The sequence below is a fragment of the Eubalaena glacialis genome, chromosome 1 (genome assembly GCF_028564815.1).
Source record: "Eubalaena glacialis isolate mEubGla1 chromosome 1, mEubGla1.1.hap2.+ XY, whole genome shotgun sequence".
In the NCBI taxonomy this organism is placed as follows: Eukaryota; Metazoa; Chordata; class Mammalia; order Artiodactyla; family Balaenidae; genus Eubalaena; species Eubalaena glacialis.
Genome location: NC_083716.1, coordinates 189,747,794 through 189,768,957, shown reverse-complemented (window position 1 = coordinate 189,768,957; position 21,164 = coordinate 189,747,794). Strand labels below are relative to the sequence as shown.

Below are 21,164 nucleotides of genomic sequence, written 5' to 3'. Positions count from 1 at the left end.
GGTGATCCTCGTCGACAAATTCCAGATTCTGATTATCTCAGGAACTTGAGTTGCCCTCACTTCCGACCTCCTCTCTCACGAACTGCCTTGAGGCGGGGGAGTCAGGATGGGATGGGGAGGGAAAGAGAGGCGAGGCCCGCCTCGCAGAGCACATCTGCTGTGTTCAGCCGGGAACGTCTGTCAAGCAGTGGGAGGGAGAAGCGCATGGAGCCACCAGCCCACTCTCGGGAGAAACTCGCCAGAAAAACACCCGCCCTGCCCCCGCCCCACTCCTCCCCGCGGGCTTCTGCTGGTTTCTTTAGGGAGGTGGTGCGGAAAGGCAACTTTTGGGAACTTGAAGGAGAGGGGTGTGTGGCGAATAGAGAAACGTGACCTCATCGGGTTCCGGCTTAGACTCCGCTGCCGGGATCAGGGGCAGTGGGCGGGCCAGGCCGGGTCGGGACGGGTGTGGGGCCGGGGCAGCGTCCCGAGCGGCGGCAGCAGCGAGGCCGGGCGGGGCGGGCGAGGGCCCCCAGGCGCAGTTCCCTGTCCGGCCTCGCGGGGGCGCCGGCGCGGCCGATCAGGTGACCGATCGCTCGTCCCGGGCTGCGGGAAGCGGCCTCGTTCTCAGCCGCCGGAGACGCCGCCGCCGCCGCCACACCTAGTGGAGGAGCCCGGGAAGGCGGCTCGGTGGGGGCTGGGGCGGAGAGCGCCGGGGGTGGGGACGGAAGGGCGGCGGGCGGAAGGCAGGAGGTTGCCGGGGCGCGGGCTGCTGAGGGGAAAGGGACCCCGAGGTGTCCGCCGCGGCTCGCTCTGTCACCGGCGCGGGTTAAGGGCGCGAGGGCCATGGGCGCGCTCCCCTGAGGCGGAGGTCGCGGGCGGGAGGGGAGGAGGCCCGACAGAGGTAGCTGCGGAGGCCGCGGGCCGGTGACTGGGCGCCAGGCGGCCGGCGGCGGCGGCGGCACGACCACCAGCACCACCAGCACCTCCACCATGTCGCGCTCCGTGCTGCAGCCCAGTCAGCAGAAGCTGGCGGAGAAGCTCACCATCCTCAACGACCGGGGCGTCGGCATGCTCACCCGCCTCTACAACATCAAGAAGGTGCGCACGGGCCGGCGAGGCCGCGGCGGGGGCGGCGGGCGGGCTGAGGAGGGATGGAGAGCGGGGGAGGCCCGGGCGGTGGGGGCGGCGGGCGGCGCCCGGGACAGAAATCACCGCCTCGCGGCTGCAGGCCCGGCCGGGGTCGCCGGGATGCGCCGCGGCCTAATGCGGAGTCCCGGCGCCTCTCCCGCTGGCTCGCGGGCCGGCCAGGGGCGGAGAGGAGCCATTTCCCCGCTCCCAGCGGCCAGATCCGGCCGGCCCGGCGCGGGGTGAGGGGCGCCGCCACCGCTGGCGCCCCCTCCTCGGCGCCCCGGCTCCCGGAACGAGCTCTACGGGAAAGAGAGGAGGGTGGGTGGGTGAGAGTCTAGGAGGGGGATAGGAAAACTTGGGTGTTCCATAACTGAGGTCGGATGGTAGGAACCTGGCGGAGATGGAAGCAGTTGTTTTCTGTTTGGGGTTTGTAAGTGTGGGAATGTGGGAAGGGAATGGCTAATCAGGATGAACCCCGCATCCCCTCCACTTTTGCCATTTTATTTTAGATTGCCAAATAAAAGCCATGTGAGAGCGTGTTGACGATTTGGAATTATTTCATTTTGAAGGTGGAGAGGAGGGGGAAGTGAGGGTGGAACCAGTTTTCTCCTGAAATACTTCTGGGTTGTGAGTCACTAGAACAGGAATAACAACCTTCTCTCCCTTCCCTCTTTACTCCTCCTCATCTTAGTTTTTCCAGCCATGTCTGATAATACCAAAACATCATTTCTTAAAGTTCGGTGTCTATACAAAATAAAAACTGTGAATATGTTGCTATTACTGCTGATTTTATCGCGTATTCTGATGATTTGAGTAGCTCTAGCTAATAGGCCCATTGAAAGTCTTTACGTGGCTTCAGCAGATTAAGGAATGAGGGGCTGAGTTGGAGTTACGAAAAATAGATGTAAAGATAGAACAAATATTAATTTATCTTAGGAAAGAAAGACCAAAATCCTCTTTCTTTTAAGACAAAGTTAAAGTTTTAAATAATTTGATAAAGAGAAAGTTAAGATTTTTTGTTACAATCTAGATCCTGACAGTTTCCAATGTGTATTTGATGTTATATCTTCGTAATTATTTTTGTTGGCTTTTTATTGCATGCTGAATGTTTCCTTTTAGTTTAATCATAGCAGTAGAGTTGTAGCCCTTGTGAATTAGGACTCCTGAAGAAAGAATATTTTAAAACAATTCATATCATGGGGTTCAGTGTAAAACTGACGTATTTGAACAATTTGATGTAGACACTGAATTCTAAAGGAGAAAACTGTCCTGGCTTAATAGTGATAAATTTTGTGTAAAGATAGCTATGTTCCAGTCGCTTACCTGGATGTGAGGATTGGTTGACTTTATACGCAGTGCAATCTGGATAGTAACTGCAACATGCCTGTTCACTTTGTTACATTTTATGTGGCAGAGCTCGGGGTCATTATAAAGAAGCCCTCTGCATTTACCAAAGAGCCTTGGTTATAAATTTATGTAAATTAGGAATAATTTAATTTTAGATAGTATTACTTATAGGTTTCATTGACCTGAGCTTTTTTATGAAATTATGCTCCTTAACAAGCTTGGAAATTGGTTCCTATATGCCCTTTGTGCAAAAAACGAGCAAGTCAAACATTACTAAAAGTTTCTAGACATGTGGTATTGTGGTTAAAGGAAATGGTTATGATGGTTTCCAGAAGAGGAAGTGAGAGTAACATCAAAAGTGATTTGGGTATTTGGGCAAAATACCTCTTTTTAAAGAATTCATTGAACATTTTTATGGCATAAATACAATCAGACTTTACATATTTCATCTTCATAAATGAAATAAGGTTGGACTAAATTCTAAGCATTTGAATGCTTATAATTCCAGTTCACTGCCTTTTCTCAAAAGCATATTTTTTTTCACTTCCTGTTTTGAGAAACTCCAGGCTCTTGTATTATTAAACTAGTAAAATTTAAAATGAGTTGAATGTGATCATTATATACAAGTGGCTAATATTTTGAATTATTGAAATGTTATATTTCAGCACTTAACGCATTTATAATTTCTTGAGAAATATTTTTCTACCTTGCTTGATTGATTGTGAGTTCTCTCTGGGTGGAGACAGTGTTACTTATTTTTGAATTACTGGTACTTAGGGTCTTACCTGGTCCATGAGGCCTTCAGTTAGGACTTGCTGAAAAGGATGAATACATTATGTATAGTGTATTTTATATATATGCAACATATATATGAATATGTGTATAATCTTGCTCTATTTTTAATAATAATAGCTTTTGCTCTGCTCTCCTTGTGTGATTTTGCATACAAATACATCAGATGGATTTTGAATCTTTTGGCCTGTATAGAGTTGTCTGTAAAGGCTGGCATAGCTTCCTGGCTGGCTAGGATTGAAACATTTGTTCAAAAATCTTGCCAAAAAAGTGAGTGAGATCTGTTTACCATGTGTTTATAAGGTTCCTGCTGTTTACATTTTTATGACAGTATAAACCACATAATCTTTTCAATCTCTATCTCTTATACCTCAAAAAAAACTTCTACCGCATAATACGTGCCTGCCAGTCAATTATCACATTTTTATTAATGCATGTGTGCATTAGATTGTCTATCAGATCTGATTGCTCTGTTTCAATTGAAAGTCTGCAATGGCAATATTTTAGTGAGCATACACAGTGAAAAATACTTCAGTGACCTAAGTAAAATAACTTTTTAAGTTACTGTAATCAAGAGTAATAGGCTTTAATGCTTATTAGGGGAATGTAACATGGTTTCTGGAAAATGTTTTGCTTTTTTAAATAAAATTTTATCAATTGAAAAATTTTTGAGATCCTTATATGTACAGGTTATGAAAATTTTAAGGAATTTGTAGTCTAATCAGGGATGGAAGAACACATAAAGGAGGATTTTAGGGAAAAGAGGTGAAGGTGGTAGGTAGTTTCACATTTAAATTTATTTATTGCATAATTCCTTAATTTTTTTAAAATTAGAAATATGTCTTCCCTTTTCTGGAAGCTAATAATGCTACTCACTTATATAGTGATTTTTAACATTTTCAGGCTACTTTTATATCTGCTACTGTGGCATGGCAGGCAGTGTGGTGGTGGAGATAAAGTGTACTGGGCCAGAAGTTAGGAGACCTGCCTTCCAATGTTTCAGTCTGTCTCTGAGAGATTTGTAATATTGGGTAGGTGTCTTGACTTCCCTGAGCTTCATTTTTCCTCATCTGTAAAATGGGGGAAAATTAACTGTGAAAGGAACACTAAGGTCTGTTCCAGCTCTGATTATGTTATCTTTACAAGTAGACGTTAAGGCCTATTTTAAACAGTAACTGAGCTCAGTTTAGTTTTCCTTAATACAGGGATGGTAATGTGTGCTCTGCCTACTTCACAGAATTGTTTTTGTGAAGATAAAATATAATAATGTGAAAACAGTTTAAAACTTCTATGAATGTAAGATAGTATTTGTTTAGGAGTCTCAGTAACTTTTTGGGGCAACATTTGTTTTTCTGAAATTTTACTGCTGCTTAGCAAACACATATGCCGAAATTCCAACAGAAGACATTTTAGCTGACCTTAAAAATATTTTTTTCTTGTTTACTCTTTCTTGTTTTTTCTATTTTTTCCTACACCATCACCAACATGAACTTGATAACAACTGATAACAAAAGGTATCAGTTAATACTTTCATATTTTTCATCTTGTTAAATTATTGCTTCAATTTTAAAGGATAGAAAAGGAGAAAAGACCTACCCTACTATTGCAAACTTCTTTTTAATGGAGTATTTTTGCAGGTTTCAGTGTACTTTTACTTCTTTATTTGAGGAGTACTTCTTTTCCCACAGTCTTTTCCCCGCGATTTTGGATGAATTTATTTCATGAGGAAAGAAATTAATAGAATAGCAGTGTAAAATTGCAAGTCTTTAGCTGGTATCTGCTTATCTAATGGAGGAAAAAAAAATGTATGTGAAGGATGCAGTCGAGGTAAAGCGAGGGGAATCAGATTTCGTCTTCCCTTTCAGTGTTACATTTCTCTTCATTTAGGGCCTTATTTTCTGTGTTGGTTGATCAGGAGCAGAAGCATGTGCCAAAGATTGGGATTCTGGCAAGTTGTAGACTAATAAACATTGTTAGTATGCATAAGATTTTTTTTCCCCAGGGAGATTTCATTATCAAGATCCTTAAACGTGTTAAGAAGAAAACAGTCTCTTCATAAATCTGTATTTAAATAATATATATATTTACATAAACAAATCCTACTATATCTGTTTGTAACTTTCAAGGAAGCTGCCTGTAAAAATGAAGATTTGATAATTCTGTTTCTTGTTATGCTGGATGGTAGGCTGAGGAGATTAAGGTCACTGAAAAATTGCATGGGAAAAAAAATTATTTTTATTTTTTTAAGTGGCAGTGGTAGATTATCCATTTTGTGTTTCCTTTGTGGAATTGTTAGATAACTTAAATATTAATTTTTTTAATGATTATAAAAGGAATACATGTTTATTATCGAAAACTCAAACATGACTTCAGAAATTCTCTGCCTGCTCATCTCCCACTTTTAAAAATAAGCTGTATATAGTTAAACAATTTTCTGTACAAATGCTGACATATGTGCATGCATATTTTGTATTATGATTAAATTAGGTTCTTTCCAAAAATAAAATTGAAGAAGTAGCATGGTACAGTTTTATATATCAATGAAATTAGAGTTCTTAATCTATTGCTTGTATACTTATATTTTAAGAAAATTACAGGGATGGACATATTTAGCTAGCTACATCCAATATGTTAAAAATGAGGGGAGCCAGATGAGAAAGTGTGTCAGTGTTGAAAATTCTTGTCCTTAACTGGCTAGGATGATTAAAAATTTAATTTGTATTCTTTGATAATTTACTAGCAGTGTTACTGTTAAGTAAAATTCTAACAATAATTTCAGATCACGTTCAGTAGACGTACATTTTATATGTTAGAACTAAATAGTTTTATCTCTTTATTGTTCAACAAAATGTGTAATAAAAGTAATGCTAGCTGCTATTTATTGAGACTATTATATGCTAAATTAAAAAAAAATTTTTTTTATTTCTTCGTAGATCTGTGATGTAGGTACCTATTCTATAGATAAAGCAATTGAATTTAGAGAATTAAATTTGCCCAAGCTTTACTCTTAAAAAATAAGAATTTGGATTGGCACCTTTCTTTCTTAACCCCTAAGTCTGAGCTCTTAATTTATTTTTGCCATTAGATTTATAGTCATTAGTGAAATTTTCGTGGTAGATATAATTAGATTTTTAACACACAATAACCTTAAAGAAATATGCAGTTATATTACAGAAATAATTTTCCTCTTAGACTACTTTTGTATGAACTTTGTACGGATTTGTTATGAAAAGATCATTGAGATCATAATTATCAGTATACCAGTGATTATTAAAGACTTCTGTTTAGCTTCGTAATGTATTAAAATGAGAAATAGTTTAGAATTAGGAAATTTAAAATTCAGTTTATTAGCATTTTTGAGGACATGTATTTTGTATTTACTTTTCATATTATATGCATTTTTCCTTTGTGATTATTTCTAATATTTAGTTCATGACATATTAAAATATACAAACTGAAAGAACTGACCATACAAGTAATACTAAGAAAACTAACAGGAAATTTTGCTTTAAACTGGGGGTAGAATATATATAAAGCAGAAAGGAAGGTGTAAACTCAAAGAAACAGTGAAATAGCATTTATCTTCCTTAATTTTAAGGACGCATACAATCATTTCCTCACTGAAGATATTCTATCTTTAATTTTGAGATTTTAAATATACTTTTTTCATTTTACATTTTGATTCCTGAAGTCAAATGGTAACACTTTTTTCATTGAAAAACCCTGCATGAATTATAAGAAATGCAATTAAGAAAGTGTAACCAGTAAGTTTGTTTCTTTCTGTCTTGGAGTTTACAAAAATAGCAATATTCTTTTCTATTCCCAAGGCATGTTTTTCTGTTGACTGTTTTTAATATTGTCTTTATTAGTAAATGTAGTAAAATCTTCTTAATTTTGATCCTATTAGGAGTTTGCAGTACTGTAATTATTAGATTTTGATTTACTTAATCTGACAGTGATGAGAGAATCTCCTCCTTAATCATTTTGTCACATACTATTGTACTGAAATGTTTTACTTAAATAAATTAAACTTAATAAGCTCTTCAATTGTTAGTTTGTCTATGTTGTTCAACTCCATTTGCAGCGACATAAACTTCTTGAGAATTGAATGGTAATTAGTAACTTTTATTTGAATCTTTAACATTTTTAATAATGAATTTTGAAATGTATAATGGGTTAAAGGTTTCGAAGGAATCTCTTGTTTTAAGTAAAAGAGCCTGTACTGGAAAATACTTTCTTATTGCATAGTTGATTATTTTAGGTACTTGACAGTAATAAACCTGTGTCTTTAAAACTATTTTATAAGTCACATGAACTATTCTTTTAGTTAGTACCAAAAACTGAGAGTTTCTTTTTCATTCATTCATTTACTCTTCATTTATTGAATGTCTTCCTGGACACTGGGGAAACAGATACATTAAGATACAGTTTCCAAGGCCAAGAAATTCATATTGTAGTGGGTGAGAGAGATGTATAGATAACTAACTAAAATGCAGTGTTTAAGTGTGGTTGTGGGTGTCTTGAGAAGGGAGTTAAAGATTCCTGTCTGGGAGAGATGGGAACAAGAGTTAGTGACTTTTGTGCTTGGTTTTGAAGTATGAATAGGAACTTTAGCTGGGCAGTGACAAGGAGTAGCCAGGCAGTCATTATTCAAGATTTCAGACATTTTTTCAGTGGAGTATATAAAGATACAAAATATAAAGTTATAAAATCCCCTGGTAATATCTAATGTCCTTCTTGCTGGCATATAGCCTCTAAACTTCTCTGTTATTTTCTCATACTTGTAGCATACTCTGTGGATTGAGAGGGCTAGATTCTAGGTAAAGCTCTGATCCTTTTTTTTTTTTTTTTACTTTGGACAAGTTGTTTAGTCTTTCTGAATTAGGGTTTCTTTATTTAGAAATTGAGGGGACCAGTGGTTCTTAGTCAGGGATACACAATATAATCATTTTAGAAGGTTTTTAAAAATACATAGTTCTGGGTCATGACCCAAACCTACTGAATAAGAAAAAGCCCCTGAAGTGGTTCTGATGTTAAGAACCACTAAAATAAGTAAAGTGTAACTTCTTAATACTTCTGATTTCTTTTTCTGATAATCGTTCGCTATAATAATTTAATTTTGTTTTTTGGGGATAACTAAATTTCTGTAATGCTAAGCTGCACGTAGACCCTATACTAGCAAAACCATCTATAGGGTACTTATTTGCTCTCAGCTTCTCTTATGCTTCAAGTTATATTTTTTGGTTTTCTAAGCCGTATTAGTCTTATTGATTCTAATTCTTGCAATCTTAGATAGATATTCCAGTTTTCCCACATTTGTGGAATACTCTTTAATTAGCCTTATAAGGTTGACAATTAAATGAGTTAATTCACATAAAGTGCTAGTGTAGTGCCTGGCACAAGAGTAAGAAGTGAATAAATGTTAGCTATTAGTTCTATTTCTGGGGCTTGAAACATAGTGGACATTTACTAAGTGTTCATTTTTTCCTATTAATCCAGCTCAAGACCACCTTTAGGAAACATTTCTTAATTATTCCTTTTTACTGTCTGATATTATAGTTTGATATCTACTTACTGCTAATACAAAATAACTATTTGTACTTCAGAAGTATGTTTCTCAGCAGTCCTTTAAAGAGCAACTTCTTTAGAGTAGTAAAAATGTGACCACATATAACACTTTTAAATAACTGTAACAGAATGCCTTTGTTTTATAAACTGAAATGTTTCTGTATATGAGAAGCTGAAAAATGAGAACAACAAGGACATAGACATCTTCTTGAGAATTGAATGGTAATTAGTAACTTTTATTTGAGTCATTAAAATTTTTAACAATGAATTTTGAAATATATAATTCATTGAAATATTTCTTAAGTTTATGGTTTTCCCAGAACCTGTGCTTAGGAAACAGTAATCATAATTTATATACCTTTAAATCTGCTACTGTTGACTCTAATTTAGAGGTAATGTATAAAATTACATTAATTTTAAAGCATTTCTAATAATTTCAGTATACTTTCCTATCAACCTTTTAATCCAAACTGTAGAAGTGGGTTACTTTTTTTTCCTTCCTTTTTTTTTTCACCTACCCCAGCTCAAGGGAGAAATTGAAAGCAGATTGGTTGGCCAAAATATAGGTGATACAAATGAGGGGAAAAAATGGAAAATTAATCAGTAATAATAGAATTTGAAGCTTGTTTTGGTCTTGATAGATTTTCCAGTACTTACTGGAAAATTTCACACCGTATTTCATTATTTTTAAAATTAGAAAATAAAAGAATTATACACAAGTTCCTTTTACGGTCCATGATCTTATTGGGTGATGTCCATTTTTCCTCTAGGCATTAATTTCAGTTTGCTGAAGACTCAAGGGAGAATCTTTGTCCCTTTATGCCTTCAGTTTTGCAAAACCTGCTTTAAAACAGGTTTATTATTTCTTGTTTATTGAGTAAAAGTTAAATTCCTCTTTCTAGCATAAATTGGTCACATTTTGTATTTTTCTCCTCTTTCCTGATATTCAGATCAGGCTGATTTCTTTCCTGTGCTCTCAAAAATAGCATTCTCACTCTGATCCCTGGGATTTTGTTCATGGTCTTTTCAATTAAGTTATTGTATTAAAAGAAGTCGTTTTGTTCTATAGTATTTTGGCAAAGGAATGTGTTTTATTGCTGAGTTAGACTAGAAATTAAAAAATAAAACTTATCGAAATAATCGGAATTTTCCTTTAATAGTGATTACTCCAATAAAAGTTTTGAGCAGCTGAGGTATTGAAAGAATGGAACTATTTTTATATAAATTTTTGGGAGCATATATTTTTATTTTTTAAATTTATTTATGTATTTTTAATTAATTTTATTGGAGTATAGTTGATTTACAATATTGTGTTAGTTTCTGCTGTACAGCAAAGTGAATCAGTTTTACATACACATATATCCACTCTTTTTAAGATTCTTTTCCCATATAGGTTATTGCAGAGTATTGAGTAAAGTTCCCTGTGCTATACAGTAGGTTCTTTTTAGTTATTTATTTTATATATAGTAGTGTGTATATGTCAATCCCAGTCTCCCAATTTATCCCTCCCTCCCTTCCCCCTTGGTAACCATAAGTTTGTTTTCTACATCTGTGACTTTATTTCTGTTTTGTAAATAGGTTCATTTGTACCGTTTTTTTAGATTCCACATATAAGCGATATCATACGATATTTGATACCATATCTTTGTCTTACTTCACTCAGTATGACAGTCTCTGGGTCCATCCATGTCACTGCAAATGGCATTATTTTGTTCTTTTTTATGACTGAGTAATATTCCATCATATATATGTACCACTTCTTCTTTATGCATTCCTCTGTTGATGGACATTTAGGTTGCTTCCATGTCCTGGCTATTGTGAGTAGTGCTGCAGTGAACATTGAGGTACATGTATCTTTTTGAATTATGGTTTTCTCCGGATATATGTGCAGGAGTGGGATTGCTAGATCATATGGTAGCTCTGTTTTTAGTTTTTTAAGGAACCTCCATACTGTTCTCCATAGTGGCTGTACCAATTGACATTCCCACCAACAGTGTAGGAGGGTTCCCTTTTCTCCACACCCTCTCCAGCATTTATTGTTTGTAGATTTTTTGATGGTGGCCATTCTGACCGGTGTGAGGTGATACCTCATTGTAGTTTTGATTTGCATTTCTCTAATAATTAGTGATGTTGAGCATCTTTTCCTGTGCTTTTTGGCCATCTGTATGTCTTCTTTGGAGAAATGTCTATTTCGATCTCCTGTCCATTTTTTGATTGGGGTTTGTTTTTTTGATATTGAGCTGGGAGCATATGTTTTTATTTATTTATTTATTTAATTTTATTTATTTATTTATTTATTTATATCTTTGGCCATGTTGGGTCTTCGTTGCTGTGCGTGGGCTTTCTCTAGTTGCGGCGGGCAGGGACTGCTCTTCGTTGCGGTGCGTGGGCTTCCCATTGTGGTGGCTTCTCTTGTTGCGGAGCACGGGCTCTAGGTGTGCGGCTTCAGTAGTTGTGGTGCACGGGCTTAGTTGCTCTGCGGCATGTGGGATCTTCCCGGACCAGGGTTTGAACCCGTGTTCCCTGCATTGGCAGGTGGATTCTTAACCACTGCGCCACCAGGGAAGTTGGAGCATATGTTTTTAAATAAGTGTTTTTAGTGTTTTGGAATCTTTGGGTACTCAGAGTTAATAACTGTAAAACCCTGAGCAAGTCACTGAATTTCGGATGCTCCTTTCCTCTCTGTTGAGTGATGGTTTAGATAATTTCTAAACAAAGGTGTTTTGCACGCAACAGCTGCCCAGTAAATGTTCCTTTTACTCTCTACTCTTGTGTCTTTATTGTTTTCCTTTTTCATGATTGTTGCTTAATCTCTTATGAATAGAGAGAGGACTATTTCTATCTATATATATATATATTTTTTTTTAACTTTGTACTCTTTTTTTTTTTTTTTTAAAGAGATATGCTCCCTATACATTCACAGTAATTATTTTGGAATCTAGTCTTTGTTTTCAGATTCCTGGGGGATATTTTTCTTTCTTTCTTTTTTTTTTTTTTTAATTTTATTTATTTATTTATTTATTTATGGCTGTGTTGGGTCTTCATTTCTGTGCGAGGGCTTTCTCTAGTTGTGGCAAGTGGGGGCCACTCTTCATCGCTGTGCGCGGGCCTTTCACTATCGCGGCCTCTCTTGTTGCGGAGCACAGGCTCCAGTAGCGCAGGCTCAGTAATTGTGGCTCACGGGCCCAGTTGCTCCGCGGCATGTGGGATCTTCCCAGACCAGGGCTCGAACCCGTGTCCCCTGCATTGGCAGGCGGATTCTCAACCACTGAGCCACCAGGGAAGCCCTATATATATTTTTAACATTGTGGTATGGCAGTTCTTGAAAAAATACGTAACATTAACCATATGAAGTTAAGCTGTGGTACGTAATCTATATTGTGACAATCTGAGGAAAGGCCTTGGGAAGGAATTTTGGTGGTAGATTGGCAGAAAGATTTGTTTTAAAGTCATATTTAAAATTACATGAAATCTGATTTTGAGGTTTCTAATCAAAGATGTTTATTTTGTGCCCTGAATAAAATATTATGTGGTTTTCTGAAACATCTTTGTTCTTTATTTTGGGTAATAATGTTATATTTGTGTTTTGTGAAAAAACGAATTAGGAAATACTGAATTGACAATACTGACATTGAATTGGTTAAATGGAAAATCTTATTTTGATAATTGGGAACTCACTATAGATATCCAGGTGTTTTGAAACGTTTTATTTAAAAAAATAGAAGGTAATTGTTTAAAACTTATAAGTACTTGTGTGCCAGGCACCTGAAATGAAGCACTTTATGTGCATTTTGTCTTTTAAAAATCTGAACAATCTACCCTATGAAGTAAGTGATAATAGTATCCTCAGTTTATGGGTTAGAGTACTGAGGCTTAGGTTAAGCAACTTGCCTAAGGTCATATGGGCTGTGATCCACTTAGAGACAGGAGTTGTTAATTATTATGTTTAACAGTATTTCCTTTAACACTTGTGTAATTTTATCTGCCACATTAGTCTTAACTTTGTTGAATTTAAAGATAATTAGAATATTCATGGGAAATAAAGTTCCAATTCTGAAAACTGGAAATTTAAGTATATAAATATTTAAGTTTGCTTAGATCTTCTGGGATTTTAAATTATAGTATTTTATGCATTATGAAATCATGCTGAGTCAAGATAAAGTAAAACATAAGGTTTTAGTGTGGTGCTTTTTAAAAAAATTCTGTAGTTCAGATATAGTTTCCTTTTTGTCTGGTGAAATAGCCCTTTTAGCCAATTATGCAAAAAACCTTTTATTGTAGGGCTATTAAGATTCAGGGGTTTAGACACAGTTTTGCCCTCTACTCACCTTTTCTTTTTTTCGGGGGTGGGGGGGGCGGGGGTGGCGGTTTGCAGGTTAGAAGTACTCAAGAGTTTTATTTAATTGAATTGGTAATTTGTTAAACCTTTTGATTCAATCTTTTTGGTAGCGTTTCTGGAATGTATTAGTCTAAAATGTATTGATAACTAAATATAGTAGTCTATATTATTTTCTTAAATGTGGTATTTCAAAGGGCGATACTTTTAAGAATGAAAGATTAATTTTGTGTAATATTGTTACTGCAGTAGGATAGGGTTTTAGGTGTATCAACTGCAGGCTGTGTTCTTAAAATATAAGTTGTTATCTTATGATTCCTTTGTCCTCAATGTCATCAAAATGAAATTTTTGAGTTAGAGTGGGAAAGAAGATTAATCTTTATAAAATGAGACATCTGGTTAGTTGGAATTTTGCTGTACTCTTTCAGTATAGTAGGACATTCTTCTTAACTGAATTATTCAGTATGGCTCTTTGCCAAGATGTACTCACCTAGATGACCTTAGGCAAGTTGCTTAACCTAAGCCTCAGTACTCGAACCCATAAACTGAGGATACTGTTATTACCTAGGTACTTTTAGTTAGGTTTTACTTTTTTCTTGCACTTTTTTTTTTTTTTTTTGGCCTGAGTATTTGCAAGTGTCTGTATTGGTGTTAAGTAAATAAATCAAGTAGGTTGATTTCAGAAAAAAATAAAACCTATAAAAAAGTTTCATAACTTCTTCACACTTCTGTATAGTGTCTATTAATCTTATATTTTTTATTGGCATTTTTTGAGTGCTTCTGGTATACCAGATACCTTTAAGAATTCTGCTCATGTACACACATACAGACACTCATGTAATGGGCTGAAAACCTTTTTGGGTACATTGTAATTATTATCACCTAATTAACAGATGAAGAACCTGAGGCACAGAAAATCACTTGGTTATGTTACAGTTAGGAGCCAGGATTTGAACATGGACAGCCTATATCCATGTTTTTAACTACTAGGCTAATCTTTTTCTATAAGTAAAACAAATTTGGTATGTCTAGACTTGGAGTAAATAAAGAAATAAGTGATTGGAGGAAGGAGTTGTAGTCATTATTACTAGTTCTGTATACTCTGATAAAGACTATTCTGTGGTTACTATTCATATGAGACTTTTAGATAATTATAATTATAGCTATTGTTCACAACAGTTAACATTTTTAGAGCACTATGTGCCAGTCCTTTTGCTAAACACTGTACATGGCTTATCTATCTCTCTTCTAATCCTCATAATTACTCTATGAGGTAAGTACTGATTTCCCCATTTACACGTGAAGAAACTGAGATTAGGAGATGTTATGTAATATAGTCAAGGTTCGATGGATAGTAAGTGATGAAAATTGAAATTCAGCCAGTCTTATTCCAGAGTCTGTATTCTTAATCTTTATGGCATACTGCCTCCCAGTGTAGTTTGTTTAGATATGGCTCACTGAGTAGTGTGGAAAAAGGTAAATTAATTCCAAGGAAAGACGATATAACCATTTATTTTTCCACTGAAATGAAATTCCATTCTTTATGTTTTCAGTGTAATAAGAGCCATTCATATATAGATATATGTTTAATTACTTGATTAAATTCTTACATAATAAAATTTGTGATCATTGGAAATGGGTATGATAGTCTATCATATTTTCATTTGTTGATTGCACTAATATTGTTAGGATGGATAACTGAATTTTTAAGTAATTAGAGTATGAAAGATAATACATATCATTTAAAAAGAATTTGGAATCACTTTGGGATTCTGCACTGCCTCAGGCATGTTTATGAAACTTGCTTTTCATTTTATCATTGATATAAGGAAATGCTAATATGTAACTATTTCTACTGGGACAAATTCTTAGTTATGTGGTTCTTAGTTATTCTTATTTTATAGTATAATATTTTGGGGGAAGTAGATTAATTGGAAGATTAATTTATGAGAAATAATATTTTAAGCAAATGATAGTCTACTCTGAGGAAAAGTCAGATATATTTTAATATTTATAATGTTGAAATGGAATTTACAAAATAGCCTTTTATCGGTGTGGTTAAGGATTACAAAGTTCTAAATTTCTTATCTAATTATGTTTGAGAATTAAGATAATTCTTATTGCATTCCTATTTCCATTTGGAAAATATAGGAATGTTTTGCATTGATTTTTATACTTTGGCTTGGAAAGGAGTTAGTTGGTATTTGAAAAATAGTTTTAATTTGAGCTGAAGTGCAAAAGTCATCCAATAACGATTTATTTCTATTCTTGGCTACCGTTTCTTTTTAAGGTATGTAAAATTTCACTGATGGTTTTGCTCCTGTTTTTATAGTTGCATGTAGTCTTTATTTTTCCTTCTAGTATTATTTTAAGTTGATTTAGAAAGAGCACCAAGAAACTGACATGGTTGTACACCTACACAGTAGTATTTAAATATATATAAATAATATAAACTTTATAAATCTATTGTATACTAAAACTTGCTACTTAAAATACCTTTAAAATTATAGCACCATATAGTTCTCATCTTGCTTTGTTATTCATAGTCTGCAGTGCATAAGTTCTCTACTGAAACGTATGTCATAGTTTGACAATCATTGTTTACAAGTAATTTTCTCTCTTTTTATTACAATGCTTCCCCAGCAAGGACAAGTTTGGAAGGTTTGCAAAGCTTTTCACCTTCCCTCTGCCCGCTTGCCCGCTTTCAGATCAGTTTCATGTTTCATAACTTCTCTTTCTGCAATCCACAACATAGCCATAGTAAATGATAAAAAACATTAAATTGCAAAACTGTATTTCTTCACACAATAGTTAACTTTTCAAAGGACACATCCTCTTTAAAATGCAATAAAAAGAAGTTAAGTAAGAATGTTATAATTTTAGTAATTCCCTAAGAAATAGCATCTCACTAGAAAGCAGTTAATTAAATGTCACAGAATGAAACTGAACAGTATTGAAGATTATTCTGTATTGCTAATAGTTCAGATAAAAAGTTCTTTCTAATAATAATACCTTACATTTGTACAATGCTTTACAGTTTACTAGAGAGAATGCTGTACTGCTGATGTGGTCAAAATGTAAACATTTCCATTGGTTCTGTGCTTAAGAAATATAGAATAGATGTAGATTTCATTGTTTGAAGTGCTGCTGGTATGATGGAAAACAATGTAACTCAGATGTTCGGAGGAACAGGCAACACAGCTTTAGTGCTGTAAAGACAATTTTAGCAGCTTCCACTTCTTTTGAACTAGGGCTCTTGTATTAAAATGTTTAAAGTGAATGAGGAAAACATTTTGGAAGAGACATTTAAACATAAGCTTTTATTATATAACACGTAGAAAGAAACATTTCCAGTACTCTACTGAATATTTAATTTTGTAATATTTTAATAGCTTCAAATGAATACAATCCTACCTCAAACCAAGAATTTTTTTTTTCTTTTTCTTTTTTTTTAGGTTTGAGCTTTTTCCTTCACTGCTGTTCTGCGCTAACTGCTTTGAAACTTTCCATGCATTTTTTTCAGTAGAAGAACATCTCTGTACTGTCTCCCATTGCATATTTCAGCTGTGACAGTCCCTGCACTTTGCCTATTCATTTTGTCACCTGCTCACCAAAAACAAATATCTCCTTAATTTCTGGTTACAGATTTGCTATTATTCCTTGGTTTTAGAAGAAGGATGCATTTCACTTTTATTACTGTTGTTTTATAGGCTTGTGGAGACCCCAAGGCAAAACCATCCTACCTTATTGACAAAAACCTGGAATCTGCTGTGAAATTCATAGTCAGAAAATTCCCTGCTGTAGAAACCCGCAACAACAATGTAAGTCATTTAAATTTTTATATTACTTTATTTTAGCCATCTGTAGTGGTCAGTATAATGCTTGAAGTAGCTATTATTTATCTACTTCTTTATATTTAGACATACAAATTGCATACATTGATTAAGGGCTTTTAGAGATAATATTCTTATCTCTGAAACTGGAAAAAAAAATGACTGAGCTACATTGCCATTTTATTATAGAAAACATATGATCTTAATTTCTTATATACACTTACTACCTTTCAAATTGCAACAAAGAATAAGGTAATAGATACATGTGTATTTCAAATATTTGCATGACTAGTTGGGGAGTTTTTTCTTATAGTTATAGACTTAACTTTGTCTTGAAGTTAGAAAATGTCTTCATAGGGCTTGTATTGTTTTTAGTAATTAGCTGTGTTTAACTTTAAAATGTATTTGTTTCTCTAGTTTTTTCTATAATTGAGAAAAACATTTTTGAAAAATAATATAACAAGCTGATGGTGTTAAGGATCTTTATTATCCCATATTACTTTTCTCAGATGGGAAAATTTTTCATAGTACTTTATTGAAATATTTAGAGTCTTCCCAATATGTTCACATATCTTTTGGTAATTACTTATAATAACTGCTATGAATAACTAATTTTAGGAAATTGGGGTTATTTTTCACCTTGCTGTGGCCTTTTCATTTAAATTTTGTTGACTTGGAATCTTTCTGCATGTCTTCTCTTTTTCCTTTATTTTTTTTCTTTGATGATCTTATGTTATAATTCTTGCTATCTCTTTTTCTTAATGTACAAACTTAGTCTAGAAATTTCCTCTTACATGTGATTTCCCTACTTTTAAGAAGCTCTGCTTAAGAAATATTTTGTCATCTTTTGGTTTCCTCAAATCATGTATGTTCATTGAAGATTTGTATTAGCCTGTTGATTCGTCTTTCACTTAAAAATATTTTAATGTAGAGGAAAAATACCAGTCAGAATTAACAAAATACATCTGATAAAGTGCTTTTTAAAGAATTAATTTTAAAAAGTTTTTATGTTTTTTGTGAGTATGGGTTAATAGAAGTCTTTCTTTGTTTCACAGAAGATTGTGTTTTATCATTGGTATATTAAGGTATCACAATTAGTTCCTGATTACAAGTGAGTGATTCAAAGCACACATCCTTAAGAACACTGTTATTTGTGTGGAGAACTCTTTTTTTAGTTATTGACATTAATTAGCTAACTCATCTGAGAGATTATGTACTCACTCTAAATTAAAGAGATTTTATAATAAAATCTGTCTTACATTTAATTTCATATACACTTCTCTTTCTCATGGCTCAAAATCTCTGTGATATGAGCTCTTCAGAGAATCTTTTCAGTTTAATTTGTATACATATATATGTAAATTTCTGTGTGAGAATGAGCATTTTCTTAGAAAATTAGCAAGATCTGATTAAATATATATTCACTGTTTCATAACAGTAAAATTTTTTGTTAAAGAATAAATGGAGAATCTTTGTTCTTGATTTGCTGGGCAAGCTGTTTACAATAATGCTGTTGGGTTTTTTTTGCTTGTTTGTTTTTTAATAGTTTTACTTGCCTTTTCAACTTTTGCAGTACAAAATTGATTTTTTAAATAACAGCTTTATTGCAATATGATTTACATAGCATGAAGGTCACCCATTTAAAGTATACAATTCAATGGTTTTTAGTATCTCCACAGAGTTGTGCATCCAATGCCACAGTCAATTTTAGAACATTTTCATCATCCCCCAAGGAAAGCCCAGACCTAATAGCAGTCACTCCTGCCAACATCCACCCTCCCCCGCCCTCAACCCTAGGCAAACACGAATCTGCTTTCTGTATGCCTGCCTATCCTGGAGATTTTATATAGAGTCAAATAACATGTCTTTTTTGACTGGCTTCTTTCACTTAGTGTAATGTTTTCAGTTTATTCAAGTTGTAGCTTGTATCAGTACTTCATTTCTTTTTATTGCCAAAAAATATTCCATTGTGTGGGTATATCACATTTTATTTATCCATTCATCAGTTGATGGATGCTTGAGTTGTTTCTGCTTTTTTGACTATTATGAATAATGCTGCTATGAATATTTGTGTAAAAGTTATGTGGACATATGTTTTTTATTTCTCTTGGATATATACCTAGGAGTGGAATTGCTGGGTCATGTGATAATTCTATGTTTAACCTATAAAATCAATTATACAACGTTGTTGAATGTTATGACTACTTGTAGAATGTACTCTGGTTGTTTTGTTTGCAAAGTCTGAGTTCTGTCATATGGTCTTTACAACTATTCTATGTAATGCTATTCTTTTTTTTTTTTTTTTAACCTGCTGAAGTACTGTGTAGTTTTTGAGTATTTGTGAAGTTTTGTGATCTTAGTTTTGATTTGGGCCTGCTAAAATCCTTTGAGAAGTTCCTAGCCAGTTTGGGTTAGGAAATGAGAAGTGAGGAGTTTAGTTTTATTGTTATTTTTAATTCTAGAGAAATAGTTAATAGAAGGTTAAGGACAGGGAATGACAGTAGCATCTCGTATTGATAGGAGCTTGCAGATTTCTGGCTACTAAAGCACACTGAAGAAATGGTATGATATCAATGATATCACAGTTGGTTTTTTTCTTTCTTATTCCTTACTCTTTTCTTATTCTTTGGGCCATTGTATAAATACATGCTTCAGACCATGCTTACTTTATCTCAGGGATCAAGGAGATTACTGGTTAGCACTTTTTTGTTTTGATCTATGTTATACAAGCACCACTTGTCCCCAATTTCAGAAAAGGCAGTCACAAAAATTAAGATTGTTTCAGTGAAAAATTCAGCAAAATTTTTGCTTTCAAGTTTCTAAAATAGATCCTTACAAAAAAGCCAGTCTTATTTTGCAGCCAAAAAATTGTGATTTTTGATTGTTTCTTTAGTAACTGCTCCTGCTTCCAGCTCCTATAGTTTTAAATCCAGTAGAAGCTGGAAGCACAGATATCTAGTATACAATGAAGGAAGGCAGTGCCAACTAATAGCAGAATTGGTTCCTAACATCGCTTCAATAAGTGATGATGTTGGACTCTGTCGAGTCACTTTTACTGTCTTGCTTAGGCCCCTTTGTGACCAGTTATAAACTTACAAACTTTTCCCCCCAATTCTGGACTTAGGGAGAGTCTGAATGTGATTTTGCCTGGGTCATGGTGTTGAACTAAATGCCCTATACGCTTCAAAGCAGGTTGATTAAGTAAAATTCATATGAATAAAAGCCATCCAGTTTTATAATTATAACAGACACTTAATTGAGTGTCTAATATGTGCCAGGCTATATATTTTAATAGACTTTATAGATTTTCTTATTTAGTTTAGATTAAGGAAAGCATTTCTGAGCTGAGAGATTATTTAATTTGTCTATAACATGATATCTTCCATTATTTTGAAAGTGTAACTGTCAAATGGATTTATGATTTGTTTCTCATAGGTTTCTTATGAGCATATAGAGGGAAATCTGTTATTTCCCTGGATGGAGAAAATAGTAGAAACTCCTTATTTTATCAACAGGTAAAAATTGTTTTGCCCAAGAAATCCTAAAAGCTAATGTTCAGGTGTATGTTAAAACTTTTCTTAAGAAATTTTTTTTTCTAAAATTTAAAAAACTTAATCCCCCTTCCCCTTTCTTTCTATGTTGTATTTACATCGAAAAGCTAATTTGTGTTTTTAAAACAGTAAAAGCATCTGGCACAAAAGTGTCGTTATGGGATTTTCCTCTTTGTTGTCCATTTTAGTACAAAGTTTTGGACTTGATTCCCAAATTAAGGGGGAAATGATATAAATTACTGTCCTGTATATGTTAAATTAGATCTTAACGCCCTAAGAATGAAGACATTGTGAGTAGAGTGGCACAATAATAATATAGGGATTCTAGACTTAGATACAGGCCATTATTGAAATAATTTGAAATTAAGCTTTCAGACTTAGAGGAATATTTTGTGTTATAGATATTGTTTATTTCCTCTCTCAAGGAGCACAGTATTACAAGATACTATGTAATAAATTATATTTTTTATTTAAGTAGCTTACAAATGTCACTCAAGGCAAGATAAAATAAAGCAACTCTAAAGGTATCGTCATTGCAGTAAGGTTTGTTCAGAGATACAGCATTAGAGTCTGTTTTTAGACACCATTTTATCCCTAGTGCTTGGCAGATAAGAGGCACTAAATAAT

At 34.8% G+C, this 21,164-nt stretch overlaps 1 protein-coding gene across 2 annotated transcripts in view; it reads left to right on the top strand.

Annotated features, from left to right (window-relative positions):
* The first annotated feature begins 480 nt into the window (after positions 1-480).
* NCKAP1 (NCK associated protein 1) overlaps positions 481-21,164 on the top strand; it is a 102,507-nt gene continuing 81,823 nt past the window's right edge. For both annotated transcript variants that reach the window (XM_061185639.1, XM_061185632.1), the window contains exons 1-2: positions 481-1,080; positions 16,864-16,974. In XM_061185639.1, coding sequence (XP_061041622.1) covers positions 973-1,080; positions 16,864-16,974 — 219 coding nt within the window. In that variant the 5' untranslated portion in view covers positions 481-972. The remainder of the gene's footprint in view (positions 1,081-16,863; positions 16,975-21,164) is intronic.